The sequence below is a fragment of the Scleropages formosus genome, chromosome 3, assembly GCF_900964775.1.
Source record: "Scleropages formosus chromosome 3, fSclFor1.1, whole genome shotgun sequence".
Classification (NCBI taxonomy): Eukaryota; Metazoa; Chordata; class Actinopteri; order Osteoglossiformes; family Osteoglossidae; genus Scleropages; species Scleropages formosus.
Genome location: NC_041808.1, coordinates 30,108,356 through 30,128,485, shown reverse-complemented (window position 1 = coordinate 30,128,485; position 20,130 = coordinate 30,108,356). Strand labels below are relative to the sequence as shown.

Below are 20,130 nucleotides of genomic sequence, written 5' to 3'. Positions count from 1 at the left end.
TTTTGCATCCAAGGCCGCTGTAAACACTATGCTACCAGCTGCCTACCAAGTTCTTGCTCTGTTGAGATCTGAGCACTAGGATTGTCCGCTCATCCTTTCAACAGCCAGAGATCAGTCAGATCTGTTCTTAAGACTTATGACTGACTGCACAGTTGGTTCTTTCATGCCTCCAGAATACAGCTGTTCTGAACCTCCTTGCCTTTTTCTATTATAGGCTACTGTAGTATCAATGGACCCAACTTTTCTGCTGACTTGGGATGATGTGGGGCCAGACCCTTGCCTCCATTTTTTTTTTTTTTTTTTTCCTCCCTTCCTCCTCTTAAACAGCTTCTTCACATCTTCTTTACCTAAACTCTTCCACTGTACTGTTGGGAAAATGTTGAATAGTTGGTTCTATGTGTTATGTACAGTGGCAGACCTCCCTAACTGTAAGTGCCCACATTTTCCTGTAAATGCGATTGCTTCATCCACCCTTTACATGCAGCGGGTGACACACTGATTATTTAATCTTTGTAGTGAAATGTTTCACATGAATAAGATGAGTACTTTTGTGCCTGAGGAGAAATACTACAACTGGGTGTGAATTCATGTTCTTAAATTAGTTTCAGGTGTGTAAAAATCCCCTTTGCTCCTTGTCACAGAAGTATCGTCATGTAGGTACAGCCTTGGTCTGGTAAGGGTGAGGGAATGAAAATTGGGAATTTTAGATATTGTTCCTCATGTTAAATCTTTTCATATCTCCAAGACTGTGTGTGTGTGTGTGTACAATGTGTACCTGTTGAATACACACGAGACGGATGAACCACTTGTTCTCGCCTTACTCTGCATGGCAGTTCGCACAGGAAATCCTGTGACCAAGTAAGTACCAAAGAAATGTCAGCTTAGATCAGTTTCATGTGTTTTAAGAGCTCAAGCTCTAGATGTGTAGTGTTCAAGTGAACTGTGGATGGTTTGTCAGTGAGGATGGATGCCTTTAGTCTCAAGTGGCAGCACTGGACATACAAAGGCCTCATCCTCTTTAAGAGAGGAAGAAAAAACCTGAACACAAAAATACACCTCAACTCTCACAGGTGGATGACAGGTGTGAAAGATTAGTTTTATCTCTACGCAGCCTTACAGTTGCATCTTTTCTGGCAATTTATGGCTCTTTTCTGTGTGTCCTATGTCCAACGATAGGACTAGCGGAAGGAGGCGGTACATCCACTTTGGATGCCCACTACACGAATGTACAGAACAACCTGCTCTCTGAAGTGGTGTGACTGCCATCCCTAACTTGAACTTTTCAGCATGGCTTATTTGAAAATGAATGACATGGGATCATAGAACTTACAGTTCTTTGTGCTTGGCATCCTGTTTTTCATTGACTTTTTTTTTTTTTTTGCTGTACGTTCACTGCTCATCTCTTGGTTCTTCAACCTTCCCAGCTTGTCACCCCCCCCAGAGTCTGCATCCTCTGCTACTGTACCTGGCAAAGAGACTCACGGGCTGTGTTTACATGAGACAGTTTCAACGTCGCTGTACGCATAAGCCATTTAATCAGGTTGTGGGTATATCTCTTGACAGCTGAAACTGTATGAGAGGTATTCAGGGTGTACATCTAGATTGTCTTGCGTTTGGTCCATGGAAACTGAAGTCCACCTTTGTTTGAGCCCACAACCTTTTGTCCCTTTTGGTGCAGTTGTGTGCATTTCCTCAGTGGAGGGAACTTCTCAAAATCATTTTCACATTGACTACCACCTGACCATAGGTGAATAATGAAAGTTACATGACAGTGTGATATTAGAAATTTATTTATAGATTTCAAATGAAAAACATCCGCATTCTACAACTTCCAAAGGCACAATCATTCTGTCATATGTTCCCACAGTAATTTTCTTTTTAATCTCTAAAAAGTAAAATACAATTTTAAAGTGATATACAAAACATATTGTAGTGGTCTGTAAAATCATTATTATAAATAAAACTTACAGTATTTGATTTGTAAGATCTGTATGATATGTTTAAGCAGCTCTGATTTACAGATTCTTCCAAGGTGATAAATAAGATGTGCTGCTTTGAGGCTCCTTGATCTTGCAGAGGTGGTGCACTGCTCCAGTGCATGGAAGATGGCCAGTGTAATGTGATTATGATTTTGGCAACAAGAACTGATCCACATTGATGTCGGTGAGCCATTATGTTGCATCCAAGGAGGAGGGAGATGGTTGATTCATTATTTGTTTGCATTATTACTCTTAGTGAGATTACAAAGGACACTGACAAGGCAGTGACAGAAAAGGCAGAAAGATGTCACCGAAGCGCCCACTGCTGCTATGCATCACCCTGGGGAGATGGCAGTCTCGTCTTTCACCAAGTGCTTCCAGTGGATGAAAAAAAGCGCTGACGGCTTCAGGCAGGTGCAAGAAACCTGAAGGTGCTTTTTACCTCACTCTGAGTCACTGGGGCTAAGGGGCCATCTTCTGACTCAAGGATAGTATTTATTCTTTGAAGAGCAACCTCTGACAATCGCTGCCTGCTCAAAGTTTGAAGAGGAACCTGGATCGCTGACAGGGTAAACTTGAGTCAGGCTCGGCAAAAGGGCAGGCTTGCTTTCGGTTTTAGTTGCTGAGAAGAACCCAAGGTAATGTGGAGGCAATCAAGTACACAGACGAAAGCAGAACGATTTCGGTCAAACGGTACACTCGACTTCCCCTTCATGAGCAACCGTTCTCTTTTTCACAGGATGACTGAAGGAGCTAATATCAAAAACAGCAAAGTCAAGGAGGATCATGGCACAGAAATCATGTCAGTCACTGACAGGTCAGGTACAGCAAGGGGGATACTGCATCGGAATTGTACAGTGGAACACCAGGCTGTGTTTTGGACAAAGGTTAAAAAGGGAAACCCATGAAAACCAAATGGGTGAGCTCGGAAGCGGGGAGGCGCTCTGACTAGCACGGGACACCTCGTCCTGGACGGTGTGAGGAGACGCTTTGGGAACACAGCCCGCGTGTGAACGAGTGCCCCAGAAATGAGCACGCACCCGCTCAGCACCTTCTGAGGTGTCCTACACATCCAAAAAGTGAATCTGATCTTTTCATTATGCAGCTTAAATCTAAAAATGAGGAACAAATACCATAATTTAACATGTACTTCAGCAGTAATTTTGTGAAAAATGATTTGAAATTGTCATTAACCTTAGTCGATAACTCAGTCCAAGGTGACTTGCAACGTTAGACAACTTTACAACAGTTTACCATTTTACATAGGACGGTAATTTCACTGTATTGATTCAAGGTAAATAACTTGCTTTAGCGTACCACAGCAGAAGAGAGATTTGAAACGGGAACCGTCCGATTTAAAGGGCAAGGCTCTAACCGCCCCTCCATCCGCCGCCCACTACACCATAGTGAAACAACACTAAAAGGCAGGTTATCGAACTACCGAAAAACCCATCAGAAATACTGCACAGTAGGCACGGATAGCATCTTTACTCGAACCCTTGAGCACAGACACAGCAGCACAGCACGTGAGCAGCACTCCCAATGCACGTATATCGAGACACAGAGCACCGCACTCTTGTAAACTACACATCCACACCCAGTCCAGCGGGTGGCCATGTCTTCAGGGGCAGGACCACGCTTCAGGACTTTATGGACTTTACGCTTCAGGACCTAACCTTTATGTCAAAATTCACACCAGCTTCCCTCTAACACATAACCGAGAGATGAGTGGATAAAGAATTGGTGGGTGAGGAAAGATGGGACGCTACACAGCTACAGACCAGTTTTGACTCACGCTTTGCTGATTGACAGGTAGAGCAGTCCAAGCTCTATAAAAAGGGCTCTGACAGGAGCACTGAAGAAGAGCCAGGGGAGACTCGGAGAGTGGAACCCACCTGCATTCCGGGTGGGGGTGTATCTGCAGCTCTAGCTTTGTGCAGGCCGCTTCGGTAGGCGTCTCCATCCACCAACTGAGCATCAACGTTGACATTAATATAACAACACACCCATTCGTTGCTTGGCTACCTTACTACTGCCGTCTGTCAGAGGACCGGTCTGCGCGTTCTGGCAGGGCTACGTTTGGCCGCATAAATGTTACCGTTTGTTTGCGTGTACGCGGGGATCAGTTGTCTGCGTGGCCGGTGCTGAAGAGCACCCTCTGGTCCGTGCGGGCCAGCTTGGTGGGCGGCTCCAGCGGCTCCACCTCCGGGCCGGCCGAATCCGCGGAGAGCGACAGCTCCTGACACTCGTCCTCGCTCTCCTCCTCTTCCTCATCTTCTTCCTCTGCGGGAACATGCACATTCTTACATGAAGGGCTTGGCAGGGGGGGAGCACCGGAGACGGACGCGGACACACCGCTCCGGGCAAAGGCAGGAGGGGCTTCCTACCTTTGTCTGGGTCCAGTGTGCTCAGGTTCCTACTCAGACTGGCAAACTGAGGAGGAGGAGGAAAGAAGGTCAGAATCTCTGAGCTTCGTTTATCTATATTTAATGGATATTCTTCAGTGCTTCTATGTGTCAACCACGAAAGAGAACGAAATGCGTGAAATGCATAACGCAGAGAGAGCCGTGCACAGCGCTGTTTTGTGGAAAAAGGCTTCTTGATATTCTTGTTTAACGTTGTTTGGTGCTTCAAACTGCTGTCTTTGAAGGACAATGTTATGTGGCAATGGGAATATTCGTGCTATGACCTTATCAGACTGAATGTCCAGCATCCATGCAACGCAGAGCAGAGCAGTGCTTGCTACACATGCGCATGACTGATGATGACCTGGAAGAGCGATCGGTGGAAGATACCTCTCCCATGACGGCGATGGGTGTCTCCCCCTTGGCGTGGGCCACCCGGTGCTCTATCAGGTAGTACATGTACTCATCGTAGAGCAGGCGGATTAGGTGGAAGGAGCCAAAACTGGCGGCACTGCGCAGGGTCAGGTCACGAATCACCATGGAGCTGTAAGGGAGTTGAGGCCAGGTTCACACCATGGAGAATAGAGAATAACAAGTATTTGATAAATTGGCACAGTATAGCACAAGAGAGGAAACATCCAGCTGAAGTTCCGTCTTCTCCTGTCTGCATTCAGAAGGTGTACAGCGTTTTCAAGATGTCTGCAGTAAGGGCTCTCCTGGGATTTGATGCAACCTGCTGTCATATTAAACTGGCCATATGAAATACGCCCATACCTTGCCTAACGGGGTTAATTTGTTCCACAGAATCACCCCATAAGGCAAACTCCCATTATTGGGGGTCCCTTTACCATTATTTCCTGTGGGAAAAATATATCACTAAAAAAATGTATCAGAATATAATATAATTTTAAGTGTGACAAGGATAGCACAAATATATTTTATAATTTTTCCCAACAAAATGACTAATGTATGACTTATTATCCAAATTATTATAACTGGTACCGTGGATTGTGCAGGAGAGTGAATCATTTTTGTCATTTTTGGACTCCAAGTCATAAATGACAAGAAAAACAATATACAACAGTGGTGTCAGGCTGTTGATATTACAAAAGCTGTTTAAATTAGTAGAATACTTGAGTTAATATTTACATGTTTATACAGTTTGTTTTTCAAAAATTTGTACTTAATCTTCAATTTCAGTCATTATTAATTTTAATTAATATTAATTTATCCATGTCACGATGGGTTGAGATTATCACAGCACAGATTATGGAGAGCAGCCGGTTCCATTATGGAAGAAACGGCGTCTGCATGCTGGGAGCGAATGAAATATCTGTTGCGGATGAAAAATGACCATATTACCGGGAAAAATGCCTTTATACCGAATAAGTTAGCTGTATAGAGAAGGTATGGTTTTATAAGCTGCTGCAGTGGTTTTTGATTATATATACACGGGAAGGGTGTATTGTAGGTGTCTCACCAGTGCTGTGTGATTGGTTTTATGTCACGTGTTGTGCGAGATGAAGAGCGGCCCACCTGTAGAAGGACCACTTGAGCAGGAACAGCTTGGCCGCCTTGGGGAAGGCAGGGCTGGTCTGGTAGGGCTTCAGGACTTGGGACACCACGCCATCCAGCCAGGCTGCCCACTGCTCTAGAGAGTTCTGTTGCTGCAGCGTGAGCTTGAAGTCCTGCTCCAGCCGCTGCACCACACGGTCCTCACAGCGGCATACCCACGAGGCCTGCTCCTGGGGGACGGAGGGAAGGGGACAGCAGCCCGGCACTCGGCTTATTGCTGGTGCTAGAGTTCTGCCGCATAAGAGTAAGTGCAGACTGACAATCTCTACCACAGCTGGTGAAAGGACGCGCACGGCAGCGCCCCTGCATGTTGACTCTATCCCACAGATACAATTCCCCAATGAGACCAACCTGCACATTGGCAAAGTCCACTCGGTTGAGGTCGCTGAGCATCTGGTTTATCTGCGCTGTATTCTGCAGGACTGCGCGGGCCGCCTGAGCCAGGTGGTTAAGGGAGGTGTACCTGCGCAGTGTCTGTGCAAACGCACTTGCTGATGTGACCTGTTGGAAAGGGGTCACGGAGAGGTGAACTCTGAGAGGAAGCAGCGCGCAGGTGTCGGGAACAGCTGTTGCGCAGAGGATCGCCTAAATGTGAGCTGTAGTCAAGCACACCAGCCAGTGCCATCACAACGAGACTGCACCTTGGCGTGGTGTGATGGCTTATGCGCCTCCGTGACCTAATGAGCTATACAGGTTGGTCCTTTCGGACATGCGGATCCAATCATACCTGGAAGGTCAAATGGTAGAGGCCAGACAAAGTCCAGTCTCCCGTCTAGGCTCGGGCAACCTGACAGTATCCAGCCCACACACTCATCCGTGGTGGTGCTGATGATGATGATGATGATGACACCAGCCAAAGTCAGGATAAACGCCCTCGGTAAACAAGTAACGGTAAAGAGCAGGCGGCGTAGTGGCTTAGAGCCACTGCTGTCCCGTTTACTTTATTTGACAAACACCTACGGTCAGGTGGGATTTTGGCACCCAAACTGAATCCTCAACAGTTCAGTAGAGCGCAATGTAGTGACATTACTATTCCAATAAAAAATACCCAGCTATATACAGGTGGTCGCCGACTTACGATGGGGTTACGTTCCTTGAAACCCAACGTAACTTGAAAATATTGTAAGTCAAAAAAGCATTTAATACACCAAACCTACCGCACATTGTATCCTAGCATACGTGCGATGGCCATTACAGCCTTGCCGCCTTCATGCTGGACAGTTATCTTGAGTTTCTCCTCAACAGTAATTACCCTGCTCTTCTTCTTCCCACCAGTAGCAGGAGACACAAATGGGCATTTCTGTGACATTATGGATGCACAAAACACAACCACGTGGCAGACTGGGAGATGCAGATCACTGCCACTGCCCAGCATCGCGACAGAGTATCGCTCCACATATCGCTTGCCCAGGGAAAGAAAAAGATCAAAATTCGAAGGATGGTTTCTACTGAATGTCTATCGCCAGCCCACCATCGTAAGCTGAGGAGCATCTGCACAAGTCTTTTTGGCGAAGAGAGCCAGCTAAGTAAATAAACGAATAAAAGCAGAGCATGTGACCGTAGCATGGTTGGTACCTTGATGCGAACCATTTCCTCTGGGATGTTCATCATGGCGTTGGTGAGCCAGCTCTCCAGGCTCTTGGCGAAGTTGCGGATGGCTTGCGTTAAGGCACCTGTGGGTAGGGAGTGGCACGCGTTAGCATTAGCGTGGGCTGGAGAACGGGCCGAGGCAGAGCGGGGCACGGCGGCACTCACTGGGGATGGGCCGCAACACGTCGGGAATGAGGATCTCCACCAGGCTCTGGTACAGCGTGTTGTCGCACTGGCGGCTCCAATGCAGCACCGGCTCGTATTTGCAGAGCAGCACCAGGCACGCTTTGGGCAGCCGCTTCTCGGACTCGTCGTGACTGCGAGAGCACGGGGACGTGGTTGTGCGTGAACACCTGGCGTTCGCCGTTTAAGCCATCGGTCAGACCGAAAGGTGCACTTAAAGCTCTAGCTAAAACGTGTGGGCTTCCATGGACCATCACCATGGATCGGGTTCCTGTTCTCCTTTCACTGTTAAGAAAAGGTAACTGTTCTGTTAAGACGGTAAGATGAATCAGGGGGTTCAGTGCTTAGCTGGAAAAAGCACCGTGGACTCTCCAAGGGTGGACAGTGAGTTCAGACGCCCTCATCTCGACCCCTGAGGATCTCCAGAACCACCGCTGGCCAGCTTGGCCTGTGCGCTCCATGTACATTCTGGAGAGCAGTGGAGGAGGGAGGGGTTTTTTTTTTGTTGGTTTTTTTTTTTTTTGCCGAGGCTCAGCAGCGACTTACACAGAGAGTGTACCCGCCTCGTTGGCTGGGCTCTCGCTGAACCTCCAGAAGGTCTTCCACAGAGTCTCCACCAGGGTGAACTGCAGGTTAACCATCACGTCCAGGATGGCCTGACAGAGACGGGACATGGGGAACTTGTCATCTTCAGTGCGCCATCCGCTGCGTTTTTTTTTTTTTTTTTTTTTTTTTTTTTTTTGCAGCTACGTGGAGCGTGTGACTGATGTGGCCCTTTGCGGGAGGCGCCTGCCGGAAGCAGCAGTCCGGCAGTCGGACAGACAGGCCACAGACAGACGGGTAGGCACACAGAACTGCCAAAGCAGACAGAGACAGCGAGACACACAGTCAGGCCGGCAGGCAGACACACGTGAGTACCAGTCGCAAAGGGATACACACCAAGTGTAGTTAAGTGTAGGCAAGACAGACAGCCAGACAGACGCCATGAACTGTCACAGCTACCAGAGAGGAGTACGATGCTGTCAGAAAGGGGTGTCGCTCACGCGCATGCGCGCACACACAAACACGAGCCGACGGACACGCGGAGTGCACGGACAGGTGGGTACCTCACAGTGTTCCCGGTACAGCAGCTGAAAGCTCTTGATCTGCTCCAGCTCTATCCCCTCAGGCAGGGCTTTGCCCTGGAGGTCAATCTCTGCAAACTCGGGCAGGACTCGGCCAGCATCTGGTTATTGGGGGGGGGGGGGAGGGGTCAGTTAGAGAGGATGTCTACACGGAGCAGTCGAAATGACTTCACGGAGCCCGGAACTGCACGATCAGACTAAAACGTCCGTGTCGATGGCTGAACAGCAGTGGGGCAGCGGGTGAGAGTGAAGGCTACACAGGCTCACCCAGGAACTGCTGGTACTGCTGCACCTGGGCACTGATGTCAGAGGCTCCAGCCGCTTGCTGCTGCCCAGCTCCCAGGGCCACCCCATTGGTCACTCCCTCCATCTTCTGCACCGGCTTCATCCTGTCAGCAGGGAAATTTAGGTACAACGTGTATGACGAGGCCAACGAAGCTGCGATCCAGGCACGGGGAGGCGAACGAACGATTGGCGCTCGCAATACGCGTGATTTTCCGACGGCTGTCGGTTACTGCGGTTTGCCTGCAACCGAGCCGGTGGCGACCATATCTCGAAGGAAGGGGTGCCAAGCGATAATGCGGCGAAGTGAGAAAACGTGGCGACAAGCGCCGGGAAACAGACAGTACCTCTGCTTCTGCGAGAAGGGCTGCTGCCGCATGGCCAGGTGCTGCTGGTCCTCCACGAGCCGGAGAAGAGGGGAGCTCGCCTTGATGCGCAGCCCATAGTAATGGTATTTGGAGTTCCCCCTGTGATACAAAGCACCGCGTTGGTACGCGAAGGAGTTTGCGTCGCTGTCTTAAAGGCGCTTCCCGGGTGCGGCGCGAAGCTCGGACGTCAGCCGTCACTAGCGCCCCGGGCGGACGCGCCGCCTACGCTCCGTGTTCGGAGACGTTACCGTGTGCCGAGCCGGCGCGTTCGCAGGCCCATGAAGACGGAGCGGATGAGCTTGCCGAAGGAGGCGGCGTTCACGGGCTCCAGTTTCTGCTCCTGGCAGTGCAGAAGGTAGTGGCAGTAGAGCGTGGAGCGGGGCAGGCTCACGCCCTCCGCCGTCTCGTAGTTGTCCAGCAGCCACTGCACCTTGGGCACACGGTGCGGTTGGAGAAGCCGGACGTGCTGGGCGCGGACACGTTCTCGCACGCACGCGGAGACGCACACGGAGACGAGCACACCGACACCATATCTTACAGCGACGTGCCGTGGCACACAATGGAGGTATGCAGTGAAACTGGCCTTCAGAAACACAAGCAGGCCCTTCCAAGACATGCCTTGCTGTCTAACACACCGCGGGCGCTCGCCGTGGCTACCGACTGCGGCCCGCTTCCTACGTACTCACACAAGCGACAAGCCAAGAACCGAATTCCTCACTCGGGTCTCTCATGCACTGTTAACGCGAGACCGGGGGGAGTCACGGCCGAGCTTTGCATTCACCAAAACCGAACTGGAAAACAAAACACATATCAGATGTGAAACGACGGACAAAAGCCATAATGCTTGTAATGGTTTGCCGTCGTCGCAATAAATGCAGGGGACACAGAATATGAATTGAATGTATATAAACGTATTATGGATGCCGTAACGTTTATATACATTCGTGACATCGAAGTGTTATTTGTACACAAATACAAATGAACAAATAATCGTTGTAACACCAGCATTGCACACAAGTCTCACACCAACATGCACTGGAGTGAAAGCGCCGCTATAATGGGAGTCTTTAATAGCGGTGCTCTCACTGCACACTGTGGAGAGCTGTGGGGTGAATGACAGTGTCCCCATCGGAGGACCTGACGGAGGTTCGAAGGTGGGGCTCCTGCATACCTTTTTGTCTGCCGACGGCACGCTACTGGCCTCTCCCTCTGTCAGTATACTCACAGTGGCAGGTGAGGCGCGCGCGTTGTGTGAGTAGTTCTGGCTGTTGCTGTTGCTGCTGCTGCTGCTGCTGCTGCCCAGCATGTACCCACCCTGGATGACGTAGCTGCCCCCGCCGTCACTGCCCTCGCCGGCCGCCCCGGCGCCGCCGGACGTGCCGCCGGCTGCCACCGTGGCCCCTCCCCCTGTGCCCGGAGTGGCGTCGGCTACGATCTGCCCCGCCCCCGACACGAACATGGACACGGTGCCCGCGCCTGCCGTCACCGACACCGTCTGAGAGGTCACGGGGGTGGTGACCTGTGACCCTGAGGCAGGCGGGGCCTCATAGTAAGGCGTGGCTGCAGTCTGGCTGTAGAGAGGGCTTTCCGAGTAGGGGTAGCTGCCGGAGCGTCTGAAAAGAGTAGGGAAGACAGGAGATGAGAAAGGAAGGAGGTTACGGGAAACGTAACACGGGCTTTCCTTCCTACTGCTGCGTAGCAGCTAGGGCACCAACTCTTCCGACCAGTTACCCGAGCGATGACCGACCAACCGACCAATTTCAATAACCGCTTGTCCCGAGCGGGGTTGCGGCGAGCCGGAGCCTGTCCCGGAGACGTTGGGTGCAAGGTTGAAGGGGAGAGGGGACACACCCTGGACGGGACGCCAGTCCATCACAGGCCCACAACTATGTACCCAGGCACGCAGCCAGGCAAAGGTACTGGAGCAATGGCAGGACAAGCACCTTGCTCAAGGGCACCGCAGCCGGAGGCAGAGATCGAACCGGCAACCCTCGGAGCCAAAGGCAGCCGCTCCAACCGCGACGCCACCAGCCACCCTCCCTAGCGCTGACAAGTTTCTTCATTTGCTTGACATACATTGTCACGCATTACGTGTCGTTAGGATTGGATTTCTCCCGGTGAATTCAGAATAGCCGTGCAGTTAGAGGAGGTTTGCTGCTTTGCGCAGGAATAAGGCCGGACAGACTCACATGGTGCTCGTGGCGTAGCTGGCGTCACCCCCTTCCACGTACTGCACCTGGCTGGTGTAGACATGCTGCACCGGCACTTGCTGGAGCTGCTGCTGTACCCGACAGGGAGGGAAACGGCAGTTTACAAGCGTCCTTTAATGTTTCCCGTTCGTACTGCCGCGGCTGCAACGCCGCTCATTAAACGTGCATTTTTCTGTCCTCGCCATATCCTCAACTCCTCAGCTCAAAGTACAGCGTGTAGCTAGGAATGGTCTCCACAGTGTGTTTTGCACTGTGTGATGGGGGTGCGAGGCTGGGAGCGATGGCCTGCTGCCCACGTGACAGATACAGGACAGTGTGTGTGCGTGTGTGTGTGTGCATGCACCTCACCTCCTGAGTCAGGTGCACTGGCTGAAGGCTAGTAACTGTCAGCTGGGCATTCGATCCAGTCTTTGTGGCCGGCGGGCCTGTTTGCACCACTGACCGCTGCAGGAAAAGTGAACGGAACAGAATAAGAGCACTTTTTAATAACTCATATAAATAAATAACATTTATTAGCCAAAGGTCTTTGGGAACATATGTGTCAACAAAACGTTTTCTTAGTTTAATGCTCTGAACTACACTGATGAGATCGTTACTAGTAATAATAATGAATCTGGCGTTTCTGATGCAGTGTTAGATTGACATTAATCAATAGCTGAAAGTGTCAGTATGACAGGAGATTGATCTCTCAAAGCATAACTGCTTCTCTGCATAGTTTATTTAGTCATTTGGCAGTTCTCGTGAGTGTTTATTCCATGTACCTCCTCTACTCATTTTTCTGCACTGGCTTCCAATAGCTGCCCAGATCAAATTCAAGAGCCTGGTCATTGTCTACAAATGCATCAATAGAATGGCTCTCAGCTATTTACAGGTCGTGGGGGGCGCGGTGGTGCAGTGGGTTGGACCAGATTCTGCTCTCCGCTGGGTCTGGGGTTTGAGTCCCGCTTGGGGTGCCTTGCAATGGACTGGCGTCACGTCCTGGGTGTGTCCCCTCCCCCTCTGGCCTTACGCCCTGTGTTACCGGGTTGGCTCCGTAACCCCGTATGGGACAAGCGGTTCTGAAAATGTGTGTGTGTGTGTGTGTGTGTGTGTGTATTTACAGGTCTCGATCAACCGCTAGACCAGCTAGACCCCTTCGCTTGTCTGCTTCTGCTCGCTTGGTGGTCCCGCGCACGAAAGGTAAAGCGAGGAGGTTCTCGGTTCTGGGTCCATTGCGGTGGAACGACCTTCCCCTCTCACTCAGAACTGCGGAAACTCTGTCTACATTCAAGAAGGGTCTGAAAACTCACCTTTTCCAGACTCACTTCACCCAAGATCTCTCTCAAGCTCATGTATGGTGTAAATGTTTATGCGCCGTAACTTCATGACCTTCCCCAGATAACCCTTTACGCAGACGTTACTCCTGTATTGTATGTAAATGTTTGTGTACCTTACAAAAAAAACTGTAGGAAGGTGATCAGGATTAGTCTATCCTGGGTTTTGTGCACCTACTCGTGCGATGGGCATCAGCGCATCAAGCGGAAAGAAACAAACTAACAGTAAGAATCGCACGTCTGCATCTATGTCTCTCTGCTAATGTAATGCACACATTGTATTTTCTACGAGATCCACGTTGCTTTAGAGAAAAGCGTCTGCTGAATGAATACGTGGAAATGTAAACGTCCGCTTTGCTACTGTTTCGTTCAGTGACGGGGGCGGGAGTCGCGCTGCCAAGAATGAGAACATGCGTGCGGTTGCACGGTCTACTGCGTCCATCAGAATCGAGGGAAGCACATTTATGGAAGAAGAATGTCTACAAAACGGGCGAAAAGACTCTTGTGCTAAATTTATAAGACGCACGCTTTCTGAACCGCTTGTCCCATACGGGGTCGCGGGGAGCCAGAGCCTAACCTGGCAACACAGGGCGTAAGGCTGGAGGGGGAGGGGACACACCCAGGACGGAACACCAGTCCATCACAAGGCACCCCAAGTGGGACTCGAACCCCAGACCCCCCGGAGAGCAGGACCCGGTCCAACCCACTGCGCCACCGCGTCCCCCGCTTTATAAGACAAAACAAACAACATTTCATTGTACCGCAAGCCTGTGCATAACGGGATGAGTATATTTAGAAGATAAGGCAGGACTTTTGCATGTTGGCTATAAAGAGTGCATGACCCTTTTTCCTATTTAAACTAGCGGTAATTAGAAGCTTGTTATGAGACATCACTTAACAGCAGGACTGTTATGCCGAGGAAGCCTTTGTTACGATAAAAAGGCGAGCGTAAGATGCAGGGGAAGAGTCTCACTGAGCACAGAAGACACGCAGCGTGGTTCCTCGCAGATGCTTCTGCTGCACCTGGATGTTGAGAAATCATCTAAGCAGGATGGAGGAGCTTTACCTGCACCTGCTGCACCACCTGTGTGGGAACACCCGTCTGGACCGCTGCCGGTGGGGGGCTGGCGTCGGACACCGAGTCGTTGGAGTGCAGGGAGCCTTCTGGGGGGAGGCAGAGAGAGCGGAAATGAGACAAGATGCCGTGATAGGAATCGCAACAGCGATTCTCAGAAAGTACTGCAGTCCCCGACCGCGTGTGCAAGCACTTTGCTTTCATACTTGCGGTGGCTGTACGGAGCATCTGTTCTCGTGGTTTTAGTTCAGATCGTAAAAGACAGTTGTGTTGCAAAGGAAAGTTCCTCCTCCATCATTTTCAGCCCTTTGCAAATCAATAAAACTACACTTTTTTTTTTTTTTTTTTTTTAAACCGTATATTATTTCTTCCTGGATACTTTATATCACGGTTCCTTCAGATGTATTCATCTTAGAACACAGAAAGAAAGCCTTAAGTTCTGAAATTGTGATGGAGAAATCACTGATTTTCAGTTTTTGTCAACAGGCCACATATCAAAGATTATCAAATCAACACGCAGTGACTTCATCTCGTTGGGACACAACATTGACATTAGATATGTATAGTGTATATACAGGAATATGCAAATCACAAATGAAACCTCGGAGTTTCTTCATGTATCACCACCCTTTGTATGCTGTTGACACTTGGATGCAAATGAATGTTATCATTCAGTGAGCAGATAACCAAACAGCGATCTTCCAAACTTGTTGCCTGCTTATCCTCAGGCTGTGACTGTAGGGCAATATGATACAAGTGATTATTTACATTCACCAGTGATAAGGGCAGAATCAAAGCCTTGCGGTCTGTGCTCGTGATGCATTTCACTTGTTTGGCAAGGACAAGATGCAGCTGATAAATTCATGTAACGCACATTAAGAAGTAGCGTGTTTCCTCCATTCTGTGAAATCTATTTGCTACATTGCATTGCAGATGAATTACTGAAAACTGTTATAACTGAGGGGGGGTGCGGTGGCGCAGCGGGTTTGGCCGGGTCCTGCTCTTTGGCAGGTCTGGGGTTCGAGTCCCACTTGGGGTGCCTTGCGATGGACTGGCGTCTCGTCCTGGGTGTGTCCCCTCCAGCCTTACGCCCTGTGTTGTTGGGTTGGACCCCAGCTCGCTGCATCCCCGCTCAGGACAAGCGGTTCCAGACTGTGTGTGTGTTAAAACTAATAATTCTCACTGCAGCTCGAAGAAAAGTATATTCAACTTTTTAACCTTTTTAAAGGTTTATGTAATATGTGAAAATGACCATGAGCTATGTTTGCTTGCCAGATGCGTTTCTTACCTGTGACGGTGACCACGATGTACTGTGCAGTGGTCTGCCCGTTACTGGACTGCGTGGGGGAGCTCTGGATCTCCGCAGTTACGTACTGCGTTTGAGCGGGAGGGGGCTGTGCGGGGGCAGCAACCACAGTCTTCTGTGCAGCTGAGGGAGGGGCTGAGGCAGGGGGCGTGCTCTGTCCACCTGGCGTTGCGGCAGGTGCGGCGCCGGTGGTCTGCAGGTCGGCGAGAAACTGGGGTGGAGCAGAGAGGGTAGCGGAGGGAGGGCCGGAAGATGGTCCAGGGGCCACAGCCCCTGTGCGGCCCTGAGGCTGTGAGGTTTGTTGAAGTTCCCCTGCATAACCTGGAGTTGCCATCACAGCAGCTGGGAGGGGGATAAGCAAAACACACCCACATAGATCTGAATCATTAAGCACTATCTTTACATGACTCTTTCTCCAAAGCAACTTCCAATTATTACACTGGTAGGGTAACAATTATTTACCCATTTATAGAGTTGGGAAATTTTAATAGAGCAATTTAGGGTAAGTACCTTACTCAAGGGTACTACAACCAGAAACAGGAATGAAACCTACAATCTTTGAGTTCAAAGGCAGAAGCGCTAACCACCACACCACCAGATATCCAGCTCTACAGCCCTCTACTGCCCTGTTTATTTAGTTTAACATGAAGTTGGCTCCATTTGAATTAGAAACCAACCTGGGACAAGCATGGGCAGATGATGTGATACTACAGATATTATAATCCTCTTTCTGCTATCAGACTTGTCAGACCTTCTCTATTAGATCAAGTCTTCTGCTCTTCAGTAGGAGTCATGTAGAACATGATGGTGGATGAATGGGAAATGGTGTGGATGGTAAATCGTTCAGGTACAGTAAAAATTACCCAATTGTGAAGACGGGTACAGAGGTTACTGTAGCACGATGTGTGCCAGCTACGCGGCGGAACGGGGCCGAGGGAAGAGTTGGTGTCCTTTTACTTGGGAAGTGATCACAACTGCGTAATGAGGTAACTAAACTCAAGCTGTAGAGTCTATTTATTCCTACATTAGTACAGAATTTTTGGTATGAAATCTCAAAAACATTGTATTGTTTTCACACTTGTACTCTGTTTTAAAGTTTAATCATCGCAACACACAAACACCTGAACACCTATTACACCCCCATTGAGGGAACCATGGCGGTTAGAACCCTTACCCTCCTGCTGTAAAAGCCTTGATTAAGGCATTAATTCATCAAATAAGCTGAAAATAGACAAGCTTTGTAAATGTTTCGTAACTTATGCTTATGAAGCATTTATAAACAGTCAAATAGTATATAATACAAACCCTAACATAGCTCACTTTGTCAGATAAAAAATAGATTAGTTTTGTTTCACTATATTTTGGGTGTGGTGGTGCGGTGGCACAGCAGGCTTGGCCTGTGCCTGCTCTCGGGTAAGTCTAGGGTTTGTGTCCCTCTGGCCTTGTGCCTTGTGTTGCCCAGTTAGGCTCTGGCTCACCGCAACCCTGCTCGGGACAAGTGGTTTCAGTGTGTGTATGTATCTGTATTTCTTTTAAATAACTTACAGGTACAGCATTGTCTTGCTTATTATAAGTCACTGCCTCTTGTGTTTATGAAAATAAATTGAATTGGAAAGTTTTTGAAGATTGACACACGAACTATAAGAGAAGAGTCAATTCAAAAAGCATGTGCTCAGACGTAAAGCAGTTTCAATTATTCTTTAATACCGTGGTGGCAGCTGGGGAGGGAAGCTGCGGTTCTCCCATAATGCATTACCACCGCAAACAGTTCACTGGGCGCTATAGGGGAATAACCGGCTCAGTGTTGATGTCGGGCGTGTTGATGCAGTTTCGACCTGATGCGCGCGTCTTTTTTGAGTACTGCTACTTAATCATTGCTGAGATAAAATGAAGCTGTTCCCACATCCTGTCCGAGGCCTAGAGTGCGGTAAAGCTGATGCCTTGGAGCGGTGGGTTTCTTCTCTAAGCTATTTACAGTGATTTACCCATTCATATAGCTGGGTATTCTTACTGCATCAGTTCAGGGTAAATGTCTTGATCAGAGGCATTGCAGCAGGAGGTGGCATTTGAAATATTCGGATGACAAGGCAACAGCCCTAAACATTGCTCCGGTGCTGGAGAAGTCTCTTCCCCTCCCATCAATTGTTAAAGGTTACGCAATTTCGAAACGCTTTCTTTGTGTAAATTGCCGTTTTTGAAACTAAACGAAAACGTCCACCGACTCCATTGTTTCTCCAAAGTTTTGTCTTTCGCAATTAAATCGACAGGGGTTCCAAGAACGTCACGTAAACCCAACCGAGACATTTCGCGAAAGGTGCTTCCAGTGCGTTTCCTCAAACTTTATAATAAAAAAAAAAAGGAAAAAAAATGATGCCAATATCTTCATGTGCGTTTCCCTTTTTGGAGGTGGGGGGTCCCAGTCGACCTTTGACAGTAAGACCAGTTTAAAGGCCAGTTAGCAGTTCCAGGTCTAATATTTGGCACACACGTCAATCACAACAGTTACTGCACGTCCACCTCCCCAACCCCCTCTCACACACACACACACACACACACACACACACACACACACACACACACACTTTCCTGCGAAGCGCGTTTCCCGTTAAACGGCGCGCCCACAAACTAGTAGTAGTAACACAGGCAGGTCAACAGCGATCCGTCGCCTCCACCGCGCTGGAGCGCAAACTTTCGGACACCGGAGCCGCCGCCTCTCCACACGTTACGTATATTGGTGCGGCGCCGCAGTTAGTGACAGTCGCGAGTCGGCTACACTACCAATGGAGACTGCCGCGCAACAAAGGCGAGCGGAAACGGGCTAAAGTCAACAACTGCTCGCGCTGTCAGCGCGCAGAACGTGAGAAACGCGCGCCGTCGCTCAGGAAACGTGCGTGCGAAGCGATCGGCCACGTTCCCGGGCGCTTCGTTGTGAGCGAGAAAACCGCACCGCTACAAACTCAAAGTGCACCGCACTCTTGCGCTGCAACACCCGCCATTTTGTAACCTCAGTCACTCATCTGACATCGTCATAACAACCGGTTGTATGTGGAAACGGCGGTGCTGGCGGCGCTGGCGGCGCGCGGCGTTGCGCCCTCCGACGCGCCTCTCCGCGCGCGCACCGCGCCGCGCCGCCTAGCCCGCTAACGCGCTCGATCTCCGACTGGGCACACGACACCAGCGGAAAACACACACACACACACACACACAGAGTCTTCACCGTGTTTTCTTTTTCTCATTTTCAACATCAGACAGCTAACAAGCAAAGTAAGTTATTTCACCTCTAATTTCCTTGAATTTTCACCCGCTCTTTTTTTCTATTTATTTTTTAAGTACAGGGATGTTGTTGTTGATTCTCGTTGCTGGGTTCTTGTCGCCAGGACTACCGTGGCTATGGCGCTTCGTCCTCACCGGGGCAACTGTTGCTACCCACCCGTTTTTTTCGCCTTCTCCTTCTCTCCTGTGATTGGCTGGATCCCGCCAGCAGCCCATAACTTGTCTTGCTGCTATTGGAGAATCACCGTGTCAATATAGAGTCTGTCATTCTATTTGTCCCTGACGCCCGCCCGTCATCGCTAAGCAAACAACAAGAACGGCCCTCCTATCCCCGTGACTATTGGATGATAAGACTGCCAATTACAGTGCCGGTGGACAAAATAAATGAAACAATACATAAAAAGGAGTTTAACTTTGATTTAACTCAATCACGAATGCACACGCAGCATTCAAGATACACAGGAAAAGATGTTATACCCTGTGTGTATTTTTCAACAGCTGTACACAAAGACCCAGTCCAACCACCAACATGAACCCACAGAGAACAACACCCAGCATAGCCAACATACATCTCCATGACCTGAGACCAAGAAGCTTAACTAACTTCTCCAACCCACCCACCAAACCAACAAACTAATCCCACTAACAAAACCAAACAAGGCCTAACCCACTAACAAAAACCAATCAAACCAAGCCTACCAACTCCAAACCAACAAACCAAGCCTAACCCAGCAAAAAAAACCAGCCACCAAAAACCAACCACTAGACCAAACCCACCAACACAAAAACCAAACACCACACCAAGCCATCAAACCAACCCCAACAACAAAAAACCAGACCAAGTTTAACCCACCAACACAAAAACCATCAAACCACATCCACCCACAAAACACCAAACCCATAAACAAAAAAAAAACAACCATCAAGCCAATCCACCAACCAAAAAAACCAACCATCGAACCAAACCCTCCAAAGCCAAACAACCCAAGCCTAACCCATCAACACAAAAACAATCATCAAATCACACCCACCAACAAAACCAAACCAGCAAACCCAGTCTGACCCACCAACAAAAGCCAGACCAAGTCTAACCCATCAACACAAAAAAACCAAACCAACAAACCAAATCTGACCCACCAACAAAGAACCAGACCAAGTCTAACCCATCAACACAAAAAAATAGGAAGGTGAGCCACATTTGCTTGATTGCCAGTTAGCAGTATGTGTCACCTAGTATAATACAGATCTGACAATTAGGTTTTCGAAATGTGAGTTTTCCAAGCAACGTGGGGCTACAGACAGACCTTCAATGAGGCTAAATAGTTAGTGCCCAAATTACAGGCACATCAGTCACAAAGCTGGGAAATTGTTTGATTTGTCAAGAACAGTCTCAAAAATAATGATAGCATGTGCCACACTTGGACAAACTGCACTGGCAAAGAGTAAG

General features: G+C 49.2%; 1 protein-coding gene across 2 annotated transcripts; it reads right to left on the bottom strand.

The window, feature by feature from the left end:
* Window positions 1-1,365: 1,365 nt before the first annotated feature.
* LOC108925989 (MHC class II regulatory factor RFX1-like) lies at window positions 1,366-18,823 on the bottom strand. Of its 2 annotated transcripts, none has more exons than XM_029250328.1 (18): window positions 18,689-18,823; window positions 15,393-15,752; window positions 14,096-14,193; window positions 12,065-12,160; window positions 11,696-11,787; window positions 10,732-11,119; window positions 9,755-9,936; window positions 9,486-9,605; window positions 9,124-9,245; window positions 8,839-8,957; window positions 8,279-8,388; window positions 7,715-7,866; window positions 7,535-7,632; window positions 6,311-6,460; window positions 5,921-6,129; window positions 4,775-4,928; window positions 4,367-4,412; window positions 1,366-4,262 (listed from the first exon to the last, which is right to left on the bottom strand). In XM_029250328.1, the coding sequence occupies exons 2-18, from the start codon at window positions 15,742-15,744 to the stop codon at window positions 4,102-4,104; spliced, it is 2,649 nt and encodes an 882-aa protein (XP_029106161.1). In that variant the 5' UTR covers window positions 15,745-15,752; window positions 18,689-18,823; the 3' UTR covers window positions 1,366-4,101. The 2 variants fall into 2 exon arrangements, with proteins under 2 accessions (XP_029106161.1, XP_029106162.1); XM_029250329.1 differs by having other exon boundaries at window positions 11,696-11,784.
* Window positions 18,824-20,130: the final 1,307 nt, after the last annotated feature.